At 42.1% G+C, this 22,482-nt stretch overlaps 1 protein-coding gene across 17 annotated transcripts in view; it reads left to right on the top strand.

The window, feature by feature from the left end:
- Positions 1-22,482, top strand: part of ATP2B2 (ATPase plasma membrane Ca2+ transporting 2) — a 2,164,916-nt gene that overhangs the window by 1,295,059 nt on the left and 847,375 nt on the right. For all 17 annotated transcript variants that reach the window (XM_069643898.1, XM_069643899.1, XM_069643906.1 and 14 more), the window contains one exon: positions 21,506-21,763. In XM_069643898.1, the coding sequence (XP_069499999.1) occupies positions 21,506-21,763 (258 nt within the window). The remainder of the gene's footprint in view (positions 1-21,505; positions 21,764-22,482) is intronic.

Raw genomic sequence — 22,482 nt, forward strand, 5'->3', positions numbered from 1 at the left:
GTAGTGGATAAGGTGCTTATACTCTCATAATGCTTGTCACTAGACTATGACAACATAGTGAACTTAATTTCTGGATTATTATTTGCACAGTTTGTTAGTTCCTTGGTAAAAATAGCATTTTCTGAATTGCTAGTATTGGGGTTTGTAAACATATTGCCACAGGCATAGCCCACATTAGCTCGCATTCGTCAGCCTACTGCATCAAGACTTTCTACAGATATCAGGGCAGAATATCTACCTATTATCATGAGATAGAAAAAGACGTGTTTAGTTTGTTTACAAAGTCCACATTTTCTTACAGTGGATTGGCTTGATGCTTTCATATCATTATCTCAGTAGAACACCAGAGTAATAAGGATACACCAAACAGTCCCCAGCACAGTCATTCTTAGATTGGTCTATCCCAAGTATTCTATGAGGCATGAGAATATCAAGATGGATAATAAACACTGCCCTCTGTTGGGACTCAACCAATGAAATGACTGGTTTAGAATGTTTGATTGTGGTACAAAGGATGGACCACAAAGGGGTACATGTTCATGACAATGGTGTATGGGTTGCAGAGGTAGATTAAGTAATATCTGTATTGGAGAATGTGTTGCATTTGAACAATCCAAATATTAGCGTACCTTACGTATTAATGGATGTCCTTGCTTGGGGATAGAATCAGTTGTCAATGCTATGTAATCTCAACTTGATATTGGATTAGAGTTTGGTTTGAGATCAAAGTAAGGGTTTCCCGAAGCTACTGACTTTGGCCATTGAGTTTCGAATGGTTCAGCAATTAGCAAATGACCATTGCAAGTGAAAGTGATCTAATGGTCAGTTGCTGATCATATGGTAGATTCTCTTTGGTTACAGGGGCATAACCTCGGAGCTTGTTGTTTTCTTTGTTGATCACAGACAGGGTAGAGTTGAATGCAACTTGAGAAGTAAATTAAACAATTAAGAGGTCTGTTGCTAAAAGTAACTGGTCTTGGATATAGCAGAAATTACAAGGCACATTAAAGGCAATCAACATATTGTTCGTATTGATTGAAGAAGCAGCAGGTAATTTAATAAAGGTGCCCTGTCTTTTGGGCAAGGGGTAAACTTTTAAGATTGTGAATAATCTAGAATTGCTATGCAATATGTGTAGGTAGTCAGGAGGGAATACTGTAGAACAAATATGTAATGAGAAGAGTGATGAAGGGAAACTTTTCTGGCTATTGGTAACATTTGTATTGTATACGGATTTACGGAAAAGCATATTAAAGGTATGAGTACAGTTAAGGAAAAAGCTGTTGGAGTTGATGGCATGCACAACTACTAATGATTTTTATCTTGTAGATAAATGTAGAATGTGAATACTAGCTTGAACAATTAACAGTACTTCCCTGTTTAATTAGTTAATTACTACATTGTTTTAATGATTGGATCGATGGGTTCCTAAAGGAGCATGTCATGTTTTATATTTGTAACAAAAATCCTTATATTTGTCAGACCAATCAGCAAAATATAATTTAATTTCTCGTGATCAGTTCCAATAATTTCCAATAAGTTATTCATCCCTTTCATATTTACCATATTCACTGTTTCCATGTATAATAAGAAAATGAGGGAGGCAAAAAAGCAGAAACATTCCAACCAAAGGTTGATTGAGAAAAAGGAATTGTGAAAAAGGAATTGTGGAGTTAGCACATGAGGGTCATCATGGCATCAACAAGATGAAGCAAACTGTACACTCTGAATTTTGTTGGCTTAGGTGTGATGTTGAAATAGTGCAAGTGGTAAGTAACTTTGTTTCGTGTCTGTTGAGTGATTAGACTCTAGTAATTAGTTAAAGCCCCATGACATTGGTCCATATGCCATGGAAATCCTTGGGAAAGAGTAGGCATAGCTATTGTGGTACCAATTCAAATCAAAGGTGTGCACAAATACTGCATTAACTACATGGAACAGGTGTTCAAGCATGAGGGGTATCAGTGTGAATTGTTGACTGACAATGGTATTCAATTAAAATCCAATGAGATGTGTGAGTACTTGTCTAAAAGTGGTATTGAGCATACATTTACAATGACGTATAACCGCCAGGCCAATGGGGTTTCAAAAAGGTTTAACAAGGTGATACAGGATTGGGCCTGGATCAATGGATATGATTGGGAAAAAGTGGTGTTGATCAGGGTTGAACCTCATTGCATCTTACCACATGTGACTACAGGAATATCTCCCTTTGAGTTAAGTAGGGGCAGAAAACCCAACAGCAAACTATGCGCCCCCCATGTATGAGAGGAGCAACATGGACATGGGAGAATGTGCAATGAGTCAGATCACATGTCAGAGAGAGGCATTTCATCAATAAAGTCAGTTATTATGTGTATAAGGTTGTCAAAGAAAGAAGTGTGTGCGAAGGTAAGTGTGTGATATATAAGCTGCCTGGCCTGCTCAGACAAGGGCCCAGGCAGTGGTCACAGCCACATAAGGTAAAAAGGGTTTTCCACAGGTCTGTTATGACGGTAGATGGGGGGAACATGGAACATGCATAGAGTGGTGAAGGTTGGAGATAAAACGGACCATGAATTGGTCAGAGACTAGGGTGTGAGTGTACTAGATGACTGTGGAAAGAAATTGTCCATCCGGAGGTTGGCCAAGTCTTTGAAGCATCTGGAGAGGTTCAATGATTATATTTTGGTTCCGTGTTTTGTCGTTTAGTTGATGGAGGGGAGGTGTGTAGTGTGTTTGCAGTTGTGTGACTGTTGGTATGGACAGAATGCATTTGCTTGGTGAAGATTCTGGAATGAGAGCAGTTAGTACAGTTTGAGATGGGGTGAAAGGAAAAGCACTGTTGCTATTCTGCTGGTGGGTGTATCAGGAAGATTAATCTAAATAAAAGTACCTGATTCATCGAACCGACTCTAGACACCATTTTTAATAATCACAACCCTTCATTAAAGACAGGTATATGCACAATTTCAAAGATGACTTTTGTATTTTAATAATAAGGTCTGCACTACTTATATTTTTTCCCATATCTGTTTGAAACATATGTTGACCCATTCAAGTGCTTGCCAATTGGTGGGCACTGTTCCTACTTGCTATGTTGTTCAGAAACCATATCATTAGAACCTAGGCAAAAGAAGAACTTAATATCATTCGTCATTCTTGTGTGCAGTTAGCCTCTTGAATGCGTGTGTGCCTGGTAATTCTTGCCGGCTCGCTGTTGTCAGAGCTCTGTAATGATGTCTCGATTCTAATGATATTACACGAGATACCTAGAAAAAACCTATTACTTCGCGTGTTCAAGAGAAAGCTCATAACTTGATGGTTTGCACGCATGAATGGAAGTCTTCAAGCTAACTTTTGGCTAATGCTTTTTACACGGCAGATCAAACTACGTGCTTTATATACCAGTAACATATTTGTTTATGCCCTGAGGACGGCCCAGAGAGGGCTGAAACACGTGTTGGCATGGCGTTTTTTGTGTTGATTAAATCTATGGAACTATAAGTACATTGTTGTTGTCAGCTACTTTTACTTTCTAAGGGAAAATTGTGGACTCATTTACCTACCCTTATATAATCTTATATAATCTTTGTGTATGAACACTGGTTGGGAGCGCAGAAAGTGAGGCCCTCCACTTTTCTTAGTCTATTTTTTTAGGAAGGGGTACCGAGAAATTCCCCGTCCACGCCCCACTACTGCAGCAAACCCTGTGAACAACACTGACCCTAACCGCATTAATAGTCAGAGGCTGTGCGCAACTACCCGTTTGTGGGTAAATTTCTCAGACATTTCATTTTTATCTCCCAACTGATCCAACCCACTGAATCTGTTGGCTGTCTCCACAACCACCAGTCTGGCTTCAGAACAGCCAGAGACATGGAAACTGTTCTACTGAACACTTGTGAAGACTTGCTTTCAAACCTTGTACCAACTCTCCATCGTTCTTATCCTTCTGGATATTTCCTCTGCCTTCGACACGGTCAATCATGCCACCTTGACAAATCGGCTCTGTGGCACCCTTGGTATCATGGGCCAGGCACTGGACTGGATGACCTCTTTCCTCTCCAACTGTCCTTTCCAGGTCCAAATGAGCCCCTTTCTCTCTCCTATCACACTCTTCACCAGTGGTGCCCCTCAAGGCTCAATCCTCTTGCGGTGGCTCTTCAACATCTACCTTGCCCCTATGGCCCAACTGATCTCCTCCTTCTTTTCTCACTTCCAGTGTTTTGCAGCTGACACACAGCTCTCCTTCAAGCTTCCATCTACTTCCGCCTCTTCCTCCTCTCTCATCCCTAACTGTCTGGCTGCTATTCAGGCATGGTGTGCTGCCAATGATCTCTGCCTTAATGCCAGTAAGACTGAGAGCCTTCTCATTGGGACCCCAGCTCCCTCCTTTCCTCCTACCCTCTGGCTGCCCTCTATGGGTCACCTACCCTCACCCTCTCATGAGGCAAAAAACCTTGTCATCGTTGACTCCTCTGTCTTGTTCTCTTCTCACATTGCGGACCTTGCCAATAAGGCCCACTATCAGCTGTACCTCCTCAGAGGCATTCTCCATTTCCTCACCTGCCCTCAGAAACTCAATGTTCCCAGAGCTCTGGTCCTCTCGGCCAGACTATTGCAACACACTCTTCCTCAACCTACCTCTATCCTCCCTTCGCCCCCTTCAGCTTACCCACAATAGGACTGCGAGGCGTATCCTTAGCCTCAAGCCAGGGACTGCATCTCTCCAGGGCTAAAATCTCTCCACTGGCTCCCGGCTGCTGCTAGGATCAATTTCAAGACTCTTTACATCCACAAGGCTTTCTGGGGCATGGGACCCCGCTCCATCCAACTCTCTCTCCCTAAATACCTCCATGCTAGAGCCCTTTAGGACTTCTAGCTCCAACTCTCTGCAGTTCAGACCCTTCTCTAAGCAGAGAATGGGGGTAGTTCTCACTCCTCCATAGGAGCCTCCTTCTGGAATGGTCTCCCTGCCCCCCACCAGGCTTGAGCCAGATCTCCTTAGGTTCAGGAAGCTCCTCAATGCCATCCATTTCTCTTCTTCCTTCCATCTCCCTTGCTAATCACCCCACTGTCACAGTGACTGGCTGCCTGGTTCCCTCTGAGTTGTACAGGGCTCCAGGCCCGCCCTGCCCAGTCGACCTTCCTTGAACTTAGCATGACGACTCTCACTCCTCTTCCTCCCTCCTCCACTCCGTTTTACTTGCACTCTCTCCTCTTTACCCCGCACTTCACTTCCCACCCTAGCACTTTCCATTTCACACAGACCTTCACTCCCCCCCCCTTGCACTTCTTGTTACTGCACTTGCACGATCCAAATGTTACAAGGCCTAGTAGGACCGTTATTGTTATCTTTCTCACTTGCCCCCCACCCCCTTTTTTGTCTTGTGGCGCCTTGAAACACCATTTGTTGTATCGGGGCCTTACGAATATCAAATAAATAAATAGATACATACGTGGGTTATCATCAATTGCGGGTTGCTCCAGTACGGCAGTACATGCCCTCCAGTACATGCCCTTGACAAAATGGCATGGCTCTCATATAGCGACAGTCTATGTTTGCTGATGAAAAGGGGCTTCTACTGATTATGAGGTGTATCTGAATACAGTATGCTGATAAAGACCTACTACTGGCTTATTTGTCCAATGAAGGACCATTGATGATCATCGGGATAATGATCTGTGGATCCGGCTCTATCTGTGGATAATGGGCGGATTTTGCACTCAAATGTTCCACATCTGACATAAATGGGACCGTCCTCTGGTTGATGTGTTTGATGATAGCTACCAGTGCTAATGAGGACTGATTTCAACGTCTGTTGATGCACTAATGGTGCTTTTGATGAGGGCTGGTGAATAGAGCTGATTTTGTAGTGTGCAGACATTCCTGACAAGGTGATACTGTACACTGCCAAAGGTCTGGTGGGCCATTGCACAGTGGCGGTATGTGCAGCATTCTGAATAGGGCGCTGACATGCTGGCGCCCCTTTTTAATTCAGCTATTTCAATGCGTACTTCCTAGATTTGCATGTGATTCTTTGCTTATTTTTTTATATTTATTTCTTACATGTTGGACTGGGGATGTATACATTGAGGACTTGAACATCGATGATTGCAGGTAGTTTGTGATTGTACCTACCTGTTTGCAAGGGGGAGCTTCTATTTTAGAGTAGGGTACACAGTCACTCTTTTATTCTTAACTCTTGTCTTGTGTCCACACTGATATATTTTCTTTATTCTGTTAGAGCAACTACTGCCTCTTCACCTGGGGAGATAAGGGTGGGCTCATAGAGGTTATCTGTAAAGGGCTGCTTTGTCTTGTCATGCACAGTGTAGCCCTCACTCTGTGTGTGCATGGGTGATCATCCTTCTTCAAAGGGGGTGGCAGATGTTATTGAGTGCAGTGCTGCTAGACCACAGGTTTGGCACGTGCTTTCAAGGATATTGCGTTCCATGTTTGCCAATGCGGATTTCTTTAAAGGAGGTGCGCAAAGCAACTAATATTTGAACTTGACACTGACCTTCAGCATCCATTCCTTGAAAATACCAGCAGCTGCTTTGCACTCATTTTCATTGCTTGTTTTGTTCTTTCTCTTCATATAGCAGAACGCATGGTCAGGCCTAGAGACAAAGAGGCAAATTATTTCACATCAGAAAGATGCAGAACAATGCGTTTGAGGCTATTTTGTTTAGCCTTGCATTGCAGAGCAACATTCAGATGCTCATTACATATTAGTATCTTGCCCTAGTTTACTTCTGCCGGGAAGAGCAACTTCTTCTGGATTTGTGCTTGATGGTGGAAATGATGTCTCCACTGACCTACTTAAACATACATTTTGAAGATTTTGAAGCATACGTTTTTTTTCCTATTATTATTTATTATTGGTATCGTTTTTTCCATTTCCATTCAGCTAATGTAAATTGTACTCTTTGCTCTACCATATCAAAGTCAGTCATAACAACGTATCTCTTCAAAGCCTCCCCACAGAAATGGAAAAGCTGTAGCTCAGCAGAAATTGCACAACTCTAATAAGCAGTGCATCTTTCATGTTTGGCAACATTGCAGGGGTCTGTGAGTTTGAAGATGTGTGCTAGTTGCAAAGTATGGGCGGCTCTAAAGCTTTGTTTGCAGAATTTGAGTTCAAATTGCTGATCACAGAAAATAAAATACAGCAATACTGTACATAAGAGTTATAATATACAGTATAGAAGAGTTATACTATTGCAGAAATGCTTCTTCTCTACCTCTTTTCCCTTCTCCTTTCTTCTTCTCTCTCCCCCTTCTCATCCTGTACATCCACACTCACTTTGGGTTAGTGGCAATTTCCTCGATACGGTTATTTGTATTATGCCTTGAAAACGTTGTTGTTGTTGCAGCTCTCTGGCAGTTCCCATTATTAAATAAAGTATATTTGATTTTAATAAACATTTTGAGGATTTGAAACCCTTAGGGAAACAAAGGTTCACCTTTGATGTGAACTCAGAATTAGCCCTTTCAGGGCAGTCACACACAGCACAGCACCACCCAGTAGCCCATCAATTCCAGTTCATAACCAGAAGGTTCGAACATTTGCATGCCCTCAATGGATTCCCCACCTACCTGTGAAATGGAGCTGAAAGTCCAGTATACTTGTCAGTTCATAAGGAAACAACAGCATGATACCTTAATTAGGATATCAAAGTCATGTGATTGTGTGATCTTGTGACTCTTCCCCAGGCAGAGGTGAAATTAACCATATGACACAGTTTAACCAGTAATTCCAGAATTCTTTATCTGTTCTTTTCTGTGTACCTGGTTGGTTGCTTCACTAGAGAGGCACGCATTTGATATCTTAATACCCCCCCACACATTGCAGTCTTTAATTATTGAATGGTACACTGGGCCGAGTGGGGCGGTTGTAAGGTGAACAAATGATAGCCACCCTGTTATTATACTCTCGGGAAGGCAGGAAGGGATGGGATACTGTTAGTCATGGTAGGCAAAGTCCTATCAAAGGTGGGTCTGTCCCTTCGCATGATCGGTTGTTCACAATCATCCACGTATTAGGCATGTGCTTCTAGAAAGCTGGTATGGTGAGTGTTTCAAAAATACTTCTACCCTGCATGAGTACAAGGTCGAGTAGTGGCTAAAGCACCTACTCAGCCCTCCAACTGCTACAGTAAAATAGTGATCGCAATCATAAAGGTAAAACAGGCACAGGTAAGCAATATACCTCCTTCACCTCTTATGGTAATGTGGGCTTAGTGTAGGCTATAATCTCAAGCAGGGTCTGAATGTGATTCAGTAGAAAGACAAACACCACAGGTACAACATTCCAGGGACTTGTACGATCAAGGCTCTATAAAAAATAGATATGATCTAATGAAACACATCACCTACAAAAATAACTAAAATAGAAAAACAATACATGAAACCCACCCATGAGGAAAGAGCTCATAATAAGCACAGATACTGAGGTGCAGCATGCTAAATAATGAATCAGGGGTGCGAGGTAAGTAACAACCACAATGTTCTTGAAAAGGATAGCTTCTGGAGCAAAACGCAAACTCAAGGTGACCTAACAAGTCTCTAGCTGCCAAAGGTGGACCAAGGGGCAGTTAGCAGTCAATAACACCTTTTGCAATTCTTAGCATGTCAACAGACTCAAACCAAGCTTCTTGGTGCTGGTAATGCAGTTCAAAGCAGTTCCATTGCAGCGGTTGCACTGTGCTAGACAGGGAGCAGTGTCAAGCAGGGGTCAAACAGTGCTTTTGCAGTTCAAGACTATGCCTGCAGTAATGCAGATCATGAGGGCCACTAGGGTCAGTTCGACAGTCGGTTCTACTGCGAAGATGCTGGCGAATGGATGCGCTGTCCCGATGGATCGGTTTGATGAAACATTGAAGGCGCTGCAGATTGTGAGGGCCACCAGGGTCAGTTCAAGGGTTGCATTCAATGATCAGGGCCCAAGGATCCCCCAGGGTCAGTTTGACTCACAATGAAGATCGTTAGCAAAATTGCTGCCAAGGCAAGCAGCAGTTCGAAGGTGGCAGATGCAACACAGAGATTGTTGTTTGACCCGAGGCAATGATGCACTCATATAGCACAATGCAGTGCAAATTGGTTTGAATGTGCAGGTCAGCGGTTTGGGCTCAGCATTTGCATTGTTTTAGACAGGGACGGGGAGTGTTATCAATCCGGGGTCCAACAGGAGCTTGTGAAGTTCGAAGGCAATGCTTGAATCAATGTGGATCTTGAGGGCTACCAGGGTTAGTTCAATGGTTGGCAAGGCAGCGATTTGTAAACTGGACAAGCATTTTTATTTTAGCGTTTCGAGACAAAAAGAGCTGTACTACGAGCCTATACAACAACATGCTCAGCTAGCATGTTGTAGCGACAAACAGGTTCAAACGTGCAGTTCAGCGGTTTATAGATTGGGTGGGTGTCAAATGCAGCTCCAAATGGTACCGGTGGTTCAGTGCAGTGGGACACGCTCAAATCAGAGTTCAAATTTGTTCATGGCAGGAACACATCGATCCTGGATGCCTTGATTCTAAGGTTGCTGTGAGTCCCAATCCAGGGACTTAAGGATACATTGTAGTTCATGTTCTCATGCTCACAAACCCAGGGGGGTCTGGCCCACACCTGCTGGTGTCTATGAACATGGTGGGGATTCGGATACCCTTTTGGCTGGCAGAAAAGCAGGTCTTGTCACAGCAGCAGTACAGACACCCAATTAATTCTTCCTCAGGTTTTTGTTCATGAGTGACTCAAAGAAAAATTGGGTGATCCCTTATTTTAAAAGCAACAGTCTACTGGTGAGTGGACAAAAGTAGGCTTGATTTAATAGTCCAATCTCTGTTTTGGAACAAGTGGACCTTTGATTCTATATCACTTCTAAAGTTATTTTGAGCTACAGGAAGTGGAGGGGGCAGGAAGGAAAGATAGAGGCAGAGGGAAACAGGACAATGGAACTTTCCTCAACCTGTAAAGAGCGCTCTTGTCTACACTTATCCTGTCCCTTCCCACTGAATCAAAGCCCTTTGGTATTCAACACCCTTATGTGAGGCTACTCCTTTTTTTAAAGGGTGTGCCTTTTGATTCCTGTTTCCAGGACAGCTTCCTGTGGAGTGGCTGTCTCTCTGCGGAAGGTGTTACCTGCTCTCTCAAAGGAACACAGAGAGTCAGCCCACAGGGTACAGTCTTGCTTGCTGGGGGAAACACATATAATCCTTCCAAAGCTCAACTGGTCTCACAGGGATGCACATGTGTGTAAATTAAATGTATGCAGCTTGGATAATAATTACAGATGCTGGCAATAACCTATAATCAGGTATGGATAATATTTAAAGTGTAATGTGCCACCAGGACATCATTCTCTCTATGCCCGGTTGGGTAGGTGCTGCAGATGAGGCTACTGATGCAGCACGGAAAAGGTTACACCATGCTTTTGGTTTGTATTTTATGAAAGGTTAATCAGATTAGTAGATTACCCTTTTCAGAAATGGAACTACCTGTATCATTTTTTAATTTAATACAAATAAAATGCCAGCGCTTCTACACCTTCAGCAGATGGAAATTCATCACAGTAAGGGCACAACTAGTCATGTGCTAGGCCTTTGACTCGTGGAGTCTTGTGCAGAGAGTTGTTTCAAATCCCATATTGGGATTGTGTTTCTCCACAACTGATGATGAAATGACAGAGTCTGACATGAGACAGGGGCTTTCCTCAGCCATCTGGGGAACTTTTGGAGATGAACGTTTCTGTGCGATGTAACGGCTGATTTGGAGTGTGCCTAGTAATGAACCATTGCCTTAGAGAGGCTGTTGGGGATGTTGCAGTGTTGGTCAGATATCACTAAGGGGCCTTGGAACCATGTGTATAATGTGTCTGGTTTTAAAGTGGAAGTTTGTCGGGCTGTAGCTTTTTTAGGGCTTATATGGCTGTGCTGACGTGTACCTGGCAATTCACCTTTGTCTTAGTGAGGCTTGTCAGGCTTGTGCATTGTCAATCAGATGCCTTGGAAGAGCCTTGGCAAACTGATATGAAGTAAGAAGACTGCTTATTCTGACCCTATTATCTGTCTAAATGGAAAGAGTTAAAGATTGTTAATTGGGAAAGTGGCACATGAAACCGCAACATCTGTTAAAGCATCCTGTCAGTGTATTGAATGTCTGTATGCATTTGAATTCATAGATCTTACTGGATATATCAGTCTTAAAATTACTGCTGAGCAGTGAATACAGTCATTTTGCATCTCTTGAAGCATTGCTTGTGGAGATCAATGCACTCATCTAGTTCTTGTCTTGAATGGGTTTTTAGTTCCAGACCAATCTTGCACTGGGCTTCCAACTCTCTATTGTATGTGACTAGAAGTGGCAATGACAAATCATAAATGCTGTGCATTCAATAAATGCGCCCTTCCAACAATGTCACCTTTTATAACTTAATATCATATTGTGTAAACAAAAATCTCAATTAGTCGATATTAGATTTCTTAGTCTTTGATTATCTAGAAAGATGATTCTCAATAAATACATTGCATCAGATAGTCCCTTAATATATAAATTACTAAGAACTGCCTGCTGACACGTTTTCCGGCCAGTATGGTCTTTTTCAAGGCAAAACTCTACTTCACAAATTCCTCAAACACATACACTAATGTTCAATTCACACCATTGAACAACATTTTACATACACATTACAGAAAATCAATCATAACCATCAAAATAATATATCAAACGGGCATTGAAGACAAAACATAGGAAATACAAAAGATACACAGTAGATATGAAACTATAAATAACAGGCACATCACAGTTTCAATAATATTAATCAAAGCTCTGTAAGAAATTACATTCTGAATCATCTCATTACATAATATCATTTGCCTTTCAAATACTTATCAGCATCTCACATTAGCACATATAATCTCCAACATCTGCACTCAATTCTATCAGGTTCAATACTACATGAGAACAGACTTAATCTCCGGACCACTATAATTCAGCCCTTACTGGGGTTCTTATTTCTTGAGGTGTATAACCAGTTGGCAATCATATGGATCGGTACTGTGTTAGTGGATAGTAATATGCATCGATTCATATTCCCCTACATTTTCCTAGCATTCAAATCATCTCTATTGCCCTCATTCCTACAAAGAATGACTCACCATTAAGCTCCTTATTAATTCTACTGTGAGGTGATAAAGTCTTCAATTTAGAGAGAAATAGTTTGGTTTTACTGCTATGTTCTCAGTGTTGTTCTACAATAAAATAGATGTGTGATGTCAGTGGTCCCTCCAACCCTCTTATAATTTAATCGGAAAACCATTAAATAAACCATTAATTAAAGTCACAATGCTTGATTGATAAATCCTCCTTGGTCTTTCTATATTGTTTCAATCCAAATTCCTATACACCTACAAAGCAATAGATTAATTGAATGGCTAGTCTTATAACCTATTCATCCAGTTTGACATTGCACACTATCAATCAGCTTTCCTGGTCAGGTTATCTCATTGCGTCCTTTCGGTTCTCTGCCGATTGGGGGCCCACGCCTTTATCTGGCTTACGCGTTTTGTTCGCTTGTGGGCGTCATTTCAGTTGTTCATTCTTATATAGCATCTGACATAAAAGTGCACAAGACGCACAACGTCAGCGTCAAAATGGTGCCATGTTTTAAACATTGAACATGCGTTTGCCGGTTGACAATCTCCCTTCTTTACAACAACTGTAGAAAAGTCTTCCCGCTGATGAGTATTCTTGCTAATTGTAACCGTTCACTTCATAATAATACAAAATTAATTATTAGAGTTCTCAAATTGATGTTTTTGTATAATGTTCCATGTTCCATGCTTATCTCTTAACTCATAAGCAAAATGTGAAAGTGCTCTCATAATATTAAGCAATTCGATCAGCTATGCTGGTGCTTGTTAGTTATCATACTACATAATCATTAATGTCCTCAATCCTGTAGAATTGTTTATAGGTTGGATGAGCTGCCAATGACGCTTTTTAAATATTGCGTTCCATGTTCGGCATTACCCCCAATCCCGATGCAGGGTTCATAAATATACATTTAAGTTACTTCCTTAGTTGTTGCCTGTTAGCATGCACCTCTCATTCCCAACCAATTAATATCAATTCATGTAACTAAATCTCATGTTCCAAGGTTATGGCCGTCCCCTTACACTTTCTTTCATATGTATTTTTAACCATATGATTTGTTGCAATCTAAACAATTGAGGCATAACTTCATCATCTAATATCAAATAAATGGAGAGTTTGCACAGTATCTCCACTCCTCTAATAGTGGTGGCAGCGATCCTTTGTACTTCTACCCAGTGGGGATCACATCTTGCTACACGTGATTCTCCAATGGTATCTCCAGTTCCTAGTCCCAACATAAATTGATTGCACATGACCCATTATGTGGCAGTATGTATAGTCCATAAACCATTATTAATTCCAAAAATACACAGTTCCCAATTTAATGATAAAAATACATTTCTTTCTTGTTTTTCAGTGAAACCTAGAAAAGTACAATATAATTTACAGATCATTGTTCATTACTATAATCTACCGTTCAGAAATGAGTTATAAAAATACTTTTAATTCATGCTCTTTGTTGATGCCCAGTAAAGTACAGCATGACTAGCAAATCATTTTCGATTCTAGTTGTCTTAGCCGTGGTCACAAATCCCCACCTCTTTTGCTGAAATTGGCCTTCTGTATTACAATTAATGGTATTCCTGCCTTATTACCCATCTGATGTTCCTCTTGCCAGTCTTGAGATAGTGGTAATCTCTGGTTTTGACTATTAAGGCTAGAAAGATGTTCCCTGATACGAACGCGTAATTCACGTATAGTGTTTCATACATATACTTTCTTACAAATACAGATGATAGCATAAACAATGTATTTTGATTGACAGTTAATACAATCATTAACCCCTTAAATGCTGAGGACGAGTATGCTTGCCCTTTTTGCATAGACTTGATTAAAGCTTAGCAGTTAAGCGGTTAATCTTGATTGCCATTCCATCATTGCATACAAATACTTCAGTGTTTTGATAGGCATACCTGCACATAATACAGGTCCCACACTTGTGAAAACCTTTATATGGAGATTTCAATCATTCACTACCCTTTAGTGCTTCAGTATTGGCTCTAAGGTATGATGGGCACGGTATATTCCTGATTGTTGGTGCCCGAGTGTATATGAACCTTGGTTTGTCTTCTATGTAAATCGTAAAATCTGCATCCAAAAGTAATAGATGCCACTTTTTAAGAACTAGTCTGTACAATAGGTTGCTGTCTTTCGAATATTTAGTGATGCCATTTCCACATTTTCCACAAGGATCTAAGTACTTTTTGGTTTGAAATGGCTGTACCATGTTCACTCTGTGTTTATTTAATTTTGTCTCAAACTCTTAGCACACAATCCTGTGAATACCCTTGTTTGTTAAATCTTTCAGTCAATAGATAAAGTTGTTACTACAGTTTCTCTGTGCTCTATAGAACTCTCCCACAGGAATATTAGCAATAGTAGATCTCTTGTGTGAGAACTAGTAGCAAAGAGTGTTGAATTCACTTTGGTCAGCTTTCTAAACATCCCGGTCTCATGTTTCCCATTATCTATATATAGTTTAAGATCTAGAAAGTGTATAGTATTAACATATATACATCCTGTGAACTCAATACCAAAGGAGTTATTGGTCAGGTAATTGGTGCACCTCTTAAAACGTTATTTGGTACCATTGCATATTAGAAAAACATCATCAATAAACCTTTTCCACAGTTTGATCACATGTGTCTGTTCATTCTTAATGTATATGTAAATGCTTTAAAAATGCCCCATAAATAGGTTAGCAAGTGGGGGTGGTTCTTGGCCCCTATTGCAACCCCTTTATTTTGCAGATAATAATAATCATTGAAGAGAAAGTAGTTATGTTCTAATTTTAATTGGAGAAATGACTTAATTATGTCATGTCTAGGAAAGTCGAATCTGGGTGTGTTGTATTGTGCTGTGCTAAAAAATGTCGCCCTTTCTCCCTTTTTGGGAAAGTAAAATTTGGGTGTGTTGTATTGTGCTGTGCTCAAATACTTAGCCCACAACTTGGTGCACACAACTTGATGCATGCACTCCCTCGCATCGTAGGTCACAGCATCCTGTTCCATTCACCCCTCCTGCATTTCCCTTCCTTCCTCTTGCATCTCAGCCCTTCCCCCTTTGATCTACTGGTTACTATTCTGAAACTGTCTCTTGCTCCACTGTCTTTCCGGCATTACTCTTCCTTTCTCCTACTTTCCGCAGTTCACCCCTGACATTGTTTCCAGAGAAGTCCGATCTATGAAAGTCTCATCAAAGCAGTTTCTCCCCTTCTCATCCAGACTCATCAAGGACCACATTGACACCCTTGCTCCAGTATTGGCCAATTTTTGTAATCACTCTTTTGCCACTGAAACGTTCCACTCTCCCTTAAGCACTCTCTTGTGCACCCCTTTCAGAAGAAGCCCTAGGCCGATCCTTCCTCTCCGGCTATTTATCGCCCAAGCTCCATCACTCCTTTCCTGGGCAAACCCTAGGAAAAGCTGGCCATCTCCCAGCTTAATCTACATATTAAATCTGTTGATTGCCTCCATGACCACCAGTGTGGATTCAGAGCTGCTAGAAGCATGGAAACTGCTCACCTGAACACCCATGACAACTTGCTCTCAAATCTTGACGCTAATCTCCCTTCTGTCCTCATTCTTCATGATCTATCCCTTGCTTTTGACACAATCAACCATGCCATCCAGCTCAAACGTCTCCACAACATCCTTGGTATTACTGAAAAGGCCCTGGCCTGGTTGACCTCCTTTCTCACTCTACTTGTGGTGTTCCCCAGGGGTCTAACCTCTCTCCCTGGCTCTTCAACCACTACCTGGCGCCTCTTTCCCACTGCATAGCTACTTTCTGCTCCAATTTTCAATATTTTGTGGATGACACTCAGCTCTCTTTCAGGCTCTCTTCAGCCACCTAGGCTTCTTCTCTCATACCAGACTGCCTGGTCGCAATTCAGGAATGGTGTGCCGCTAATGATCTCCACATTAATGCCAGTAAGACCTGCTCTCTCCTTTCCTCTCTCTATCTGGCCACCCACTCTGGGCCCTCTTCCTGCTCCTTCCTGTGAGGCTAAGAACCTTGGTGTCATCTTTGACTCAACCCTCCAGAGGTCTGGTCCTCTCTAGGCTGGACTATTGCAACAGCCTATTTCTAGATCTTCCTGCATCTACTCTTCAACCTTTACAACATATCCAGAACAGAAAGAAATGCAAGACTTGTCCATGGCCTCAAGCCCATGCATCGTATCTCTCCAGCTCTGAAATCTCTTCACTGACTCCCTGTGACTGTGGATCAAGTTCACGACCCTCTGAATCATCCACAAGGTTTCTGGGACCTGGAACTGTTGTACATCCAACTCTCTCTTCCAAAGCATTTTCCTTCTCGGCTCATCCACCTCCAACTCTCTGAGAGTCAGACACTTCTCCAAGCAGAGAGTTGGGGGCAGATTTATCTACTCAGCTGTGGTCTCCCTCTGGAAAAGCCTCAGTGCCTCTCTCAAACTTGAGCAGAACCTCCTTCAGTTCCCGAAGCAAATCAAGACCTTCCTTTTCACTTCTGCTTGCTCTCTTCCTCTCCCCTGCTTCAGAAGCTGACTGCTTTGCACGCTGGTCACCTGGTCAACCTTTGAACCCGAGTCTAGGCTCCTACATTTCCAGTTGCCCTTGCACTGCCTCTGGGCTCCCCAGCAATTAATAGTCTGCTTCTGCAACCCTCCAGTCCCTTCTCTCTGCACGTATGAGCCACCTGCTGGCTGCACCTGTTAGTTAATTGCACTTCCCCATCACCCCGCCCCTGGCACTTCTCTGCTTCCCTCTTCCCCGCACTTGTGCGATCTGAATGACACAAGGCCTAGTAAGATTGTTATTTTGTCCTCCATTTATTTCCACCTCCTTGCCTTGTCGCACCTAAAAATACTAGTGTACAGGTGCGTTATAAATGCCACATCATATCATATATCATATCATGTCTATATGCTCAGTATTAAAAGCTGAAAACTCTTCATGGGTGAAATTCAGGGCTTGTTTGGCTAATTTGTTTTCAATAGAGGCATATAGAAATTTTAAAACCAAAGTTGCCAATTGTTAATGTGCTTCCCAGTCAAATTCTCCCAAAATCTGCAGAATTTGTGTGCTGTCTCTAAGACATGATGGTAGCCCTGGGAGTCGGTCTTTGACAGCTTTATCAATGTACTCTGAGAGGCCTTTGGTGGCCCAACCTATGCCACTCATAATGGGTCACATCTCTGGCAATTTGTCAAAAACCTTGTGCACCTTCAGAAGTACATTGCTGGCATGGTCGGATGACTACAAGCAAGAAAAGATTCCTCCTCACCAGTTAGCATGCCCGTTCTATACCACTCATAAATCAGTTCTAACAATTTCTTAACTACCTGTTCCATGGGGTTACCTAAAAGCTTAATATAGCAACCTGGTGTTGACAAATGTAGTTCAGCCATGTGTATGTAGTCCACCCTGTTAAGGATGACTGCTTTCCCACCCGTATCCGGTTCCTTAATCGCAATACTGGTGTCTGTAGTTAGCAGCATTAACGACGACTGGCACTCAGCTTTCATTAAATTTTGGTGTATGGTGGCACGACCCTTATTTCCTTTGTCCGAGTGTCTTTGTATATCTGATGTTATGGCTTTAATGAAAGTGCTGATGGCACTTTTCGTTGGTGTTTGCGGGGTGAATTACGATCTCACTTTGAGCTCCTGAATTTCAAGGTTCCTAGGATGTACCCCTAAATCTTCAAAAATGTCCTTCCTAGTTTTAGGAGTGTCTGTTGTTATTGATAATAATAAATGCGTGTTTTCAATACCCCCCCATTGTGAAAGATGCAGGAATATTACAAGACTGATACACACACATACTGATAATGTATATTGATTCTATTTAATGAATAGCTCAGTATTATCAGTGACTTGATATTGTCACTATGTCAATATTGTCAGTGACTTAGTATCAGCAGTTCCTCAGTATTCTCGGGGGCTTAGTGTTTTCCTAGTTCAATATAATCGGTGACACTGTAGTATCATACGATTTGTACATGTATATCATTAGTAAGAGAAAATTGTTGGCATTCTGTTATTAAGTGTTGATTAGTATAACTAAAGGTTTAGCATTACCAGTGGTTTAGTACAAAGGGCTAAGATGGGTGTGTCAGCATCATTAGCTTAGTATTGTTAGAGGCTTGATATAATTACTTGCTCAGTATCAGCAATGGCGCATTATCATAAATGGTTCTTGTTTTTAATTGCTCGGCAGTATTAGTAGCTGAGTATTGGTTCAGTATTATAAATGGCCAAGGATGTTCATGTGCCAAGTTTTATTGGTGAATCATTGTCAAAAAAGGCTCAGTGTCTTTCAAGGTTTCATCATCATGGCATCTATTGGGGTCATTACAAGGTGGGCGGTAAAGGATACCCTTACCGCCCTATTCCAAGGTCCCTTGGCGGGGACCGTAAGGAACGTGTGGTCTGACCACACGTCCCGTATGGGTCCCGCTAAGGGACCAGGGCGCTAATAACGGGCTTGCCAGTCGCGAGCCCGTTATTAGCGCCCTCCCCATCCCCATTGAGCCCTATGGGGGCTCAAATGGGAATGGGGAATGGCATGTTCAATGGGAACTTACCGGTCCCACCAGCGGCGGACTACACCGGTAAGTCCCCATTGAACTACACCGGTGCCGGACCCGTTATTGGTGCCAGTCATGGAGCAAATAGCGCCACGACCACCACCAACCTCGGAATGAGGCCCTATGTGTCAAGAGAGGTGGCTCAGTAAGTGCTAGCGGAGAGTAGCCATGAGTACAGGAATTAAGGAACTGCCAGCCAGATTAACACATGAACGAGTACTCTGCTTAAAACTATAATTAAATAAACCAAAAACAGAATTTCATTGTTATTTTGTATTACTGATACATGACCGAACATAGCAATTATTGTCCAAGACACTGACATTTCAGCTAGGGAGCAATCATATTTTCCATTTTCTATAATTGTATAACTAATTTTGATGTGATTAAAAGAAAAGGAAGAAGGAAACATACATGCACCTTAAAAGAACACCCCAGAAAAAGGAACTGAAGTTGAGGGGCAAAGAAAAGAGTGCTTACACCTTTCAGTGAAAAGCTTGAATATGTGGGGGGTATATTTTTATTAGAAAGTAACAATTTGTCAAAAAAGGAGGAGAGAGGCAGCAAAGTGTATTTAGGACAAGTGTTCCCTTCGAAATCGGCACATTGTTCAGTTGTTGCATGGTGCAGTTGGGCATCATTTGGTGTACAGGCAGTGCCAGGAACGGATGCAAGTCTGCTTCAGGAATCGCAAATGCACTGCAAATACGGTGGTAATTGAGAGGTCATGAGGGGCCGTTTCTGATTTTCCTGGGGCCTGTCCCATCCAAATGAGGGAAATTCATTGACTGTGCACATTGTTTCTATTGACAAACCTTCAACATGGCCAGTCAGGAGGGTGGTTGGCAACACACACTGTTCATTTGAAGGGGCACAGGAGACACACCAGCAACTCAAAAACCACTTGCAGTCCCTGCCCTTACAAATTGGCACTCGTCTTTTACATTTGCAAAGATAATTGCTGTGCTAGCAACTTTGGCAGTTAGCTTTAAAAAATGCTGCTCTGCTCTTGACTGCTCCACGAAACAGATTCTACTAATGGGGCCAGACTCCCAGACTGAACTGTTCTAACATGTATGCACTGTCCTAGGTGCAGCCAAAGCCTATGTCAATATGATCCATGGAAAGCAAATGCAGTTACAATCTAACTAAGAAGAGGATGGAGCAGGAGAAAGAGAACAGCCAAGTACATTATAGGAATAGCCTGGTCCAGCCTGGTCAAATTCCTGAGTGAATGAAGCAATACACGGAGAGTAGGAGTTGCTTAAGCGTTTGAGATAAGGGGACACCGAGAGGACATCATGATTCTGAAGCAGAAACTACTGAGAATAAATAGTAAAAAATGAACTTCCAGCCCAGAGCAGGTACTGCCAAGAAGAATGTGGGATGGGTATGGGAATACGTACGGGCAGAAGAGAAATATTATAATGCCATTATATTTTCTGTTACCCTCACTACCAAAGGGTCTGGGATGATAATACGACATCCTCCCACCATATTGAAAAACCGATTGCATTTATGCTGCTAAGCACAGGATGAATTCTGACATGTGTTTTTCATCGCATCCGTAATTTTCTGTGTGTATTCTGTGCAGCCATTGGTTTTGCCAGGCACAGCATTTTCTGTTGGGCATGCATATGTTCCTGTAGGTGCAAGCTAAAATACCCCTACACATTGTGAGAGACCATATATTGTTGGACTATTTTATCAGGTTCCCTTAGTAAGTACTTTCAGAAGAGCCTAGATACTGCCTAAGAAGGGCCTGGTCGCCCCAGGAATCCTACTTCACTCTCAGATATATTATCAGAACATCACGCTGCTCCTCCCCTCCTTCTGATTGCTATGTTTGCAAAATAACCTAGACTCTATCCACTGATCCATTTCATCTCATCCTACCATTTTGGTCTATACAACTATAAATCAATTGCCCACACCGTGTATTCGACATTGGTCCACATCCAATACTCGGGTTTACACCATGGATCCATGAACATGATAATCACAGGTCATACAGCCACCATGATTCAACTAGATGGCTGGAGCCAGGAGAACACCTCAAGCTTAACATACAGCCAAGCACCATATGTTATCAACTACCTATTGCCTTTCTAACCTTCTTCAAGTAGACAATCTGCTTGAGGACAAACATGCTTAGTGCATAAGATCCTTTCTACGACCGATGTATGGTCCATTTAAATGAATCCTCACACACCCAGGTTGCCACAATACATTCCTTTTGCCCATCTAGAGCACACTTTTGTCTGTGCTATTTCACCCACTTTGCTTTCCTGTTATCGTCTCCCTAATACTGTACACTCTGGACGGGATGCGGTGGGTGCAGGGGTCGGGGGGTGGAGGGGTGGGCAGTCAGGGGCGGCTCAATATGTCAATGTCCTGAGAAGCCAGGCACTCTAAAAACCCTACAGTGAAGATTGGGCACAGGATACAAGCATTGACGCATCACATACCATAAGATAATAGTATGTACAAGCTATCTCTTGTTGGCCATTGCATTTTGGAAAAGTGCTGTGGCATTCATCTTTTGGCTCAATTGTCTAAATCATTTCTTGGGGATGTTAACCCGCAAGTAGGTTTTCTAAAGGTTGGTTCAAAGGCAACACTCACTTGTTCAATGACTGTACACATTTTCCACTTATAATGTTCATGAAGTGAAGCAAAGGGTTCATGGGGGCCCATTTTGGGAGAAAGGTTGCTGTTAATTTGATCACTAATCTGGCCCTAAATTCTATATTTGCACATTATTTTTGAACACTCTGTCTCTTCTTTTTTCAGATTGCGCCGCTGGAACGGGTGGAGCAGAAGATGAAGGGGAGTCTCAAGCAGGCTGGATTGAGGGGGCTGCCATCCTCCTCTCTGTTGTCTGCGTTGTCCTCGTCACTGCCTTTAATGACTGGAGTAAAGAGAAGCAATTTCGGGGGCTTCAAAGTCGGATCGAACAAGAACAGAAATTTACTGTCATACGGGGCGGTCAAGTGATTCAGATCCCTGTGGCAGAGATGGTGGTTGGTGATATTGCACAAGTGAAATACGGTAAGAAACCTACTTGACGCTCATACTTTTTTGTTAGCTGTCTTTTGTAACATTACCTTGAAGTGGAAATTGCATATTTGCAAAGTCATGTTACACAAGATATGTACAGCACACCCTTGCCAATTGCACAACCTCACAACACTGATCAAAGCAGCGGACCTCAGGTGCAATTATGAAAAGAGCCAAGTGCATACAAGGGTCAAACAAACCTTTCAAACAGTGTACCTATTGATATTGGCTTTGTAATACAATATGATTTAGTGGACATGTTTTCATAGCCGTATTTTTTAAACATCTTTTGGTTCCACTTATCCTTCTCTAGCAGTCTATATTGCTCTACGACCCAGAGATGTTTGAAATTGTAAAATCATTTTACTCTAATATTGTAGAGCGATGCTTTGCCATATGGGTGAAGGTCACCCCTTATTAGTAGAACAATGACGGCTCAATTCTATAAGACAATACACTCTGACCTTATTTAAGTGTGACATTTATAAGGAATAATACACAATGAGGAATATTGATTGTTTGTTTTGAAATGTGTTGACATGCCACCTTTCAGCCTCTTCCCAGGCTGTTTTCTACTGATTGAGTGGTATCCCTTGAAGATTCATTGTTGGTTAGGGGGGATGGGCACATCATTCAATCTTCTGCGGTGGGTTTCTTGGAGTCAATGCAAACAATTGTCGATGGCACCCATTATAGTTATGTTGGATTTA

The sequence above is a fragment of the Ambystoma mexicanum genome, chromosome 2p (assembly GCF_040938575.1).
Source record: "Ambystoma mexicanum isolate Mex_15411 chromosome 2p, UKY_AmexF1_1, whole genome shotgun sequence".
NCBI classification, from domain to species: Eukaryota; Metazoa; Chordata; class Amphibia; order Caudata; family Ambystomatidae; genus Ambystoma; species Ambystoma mexicanum.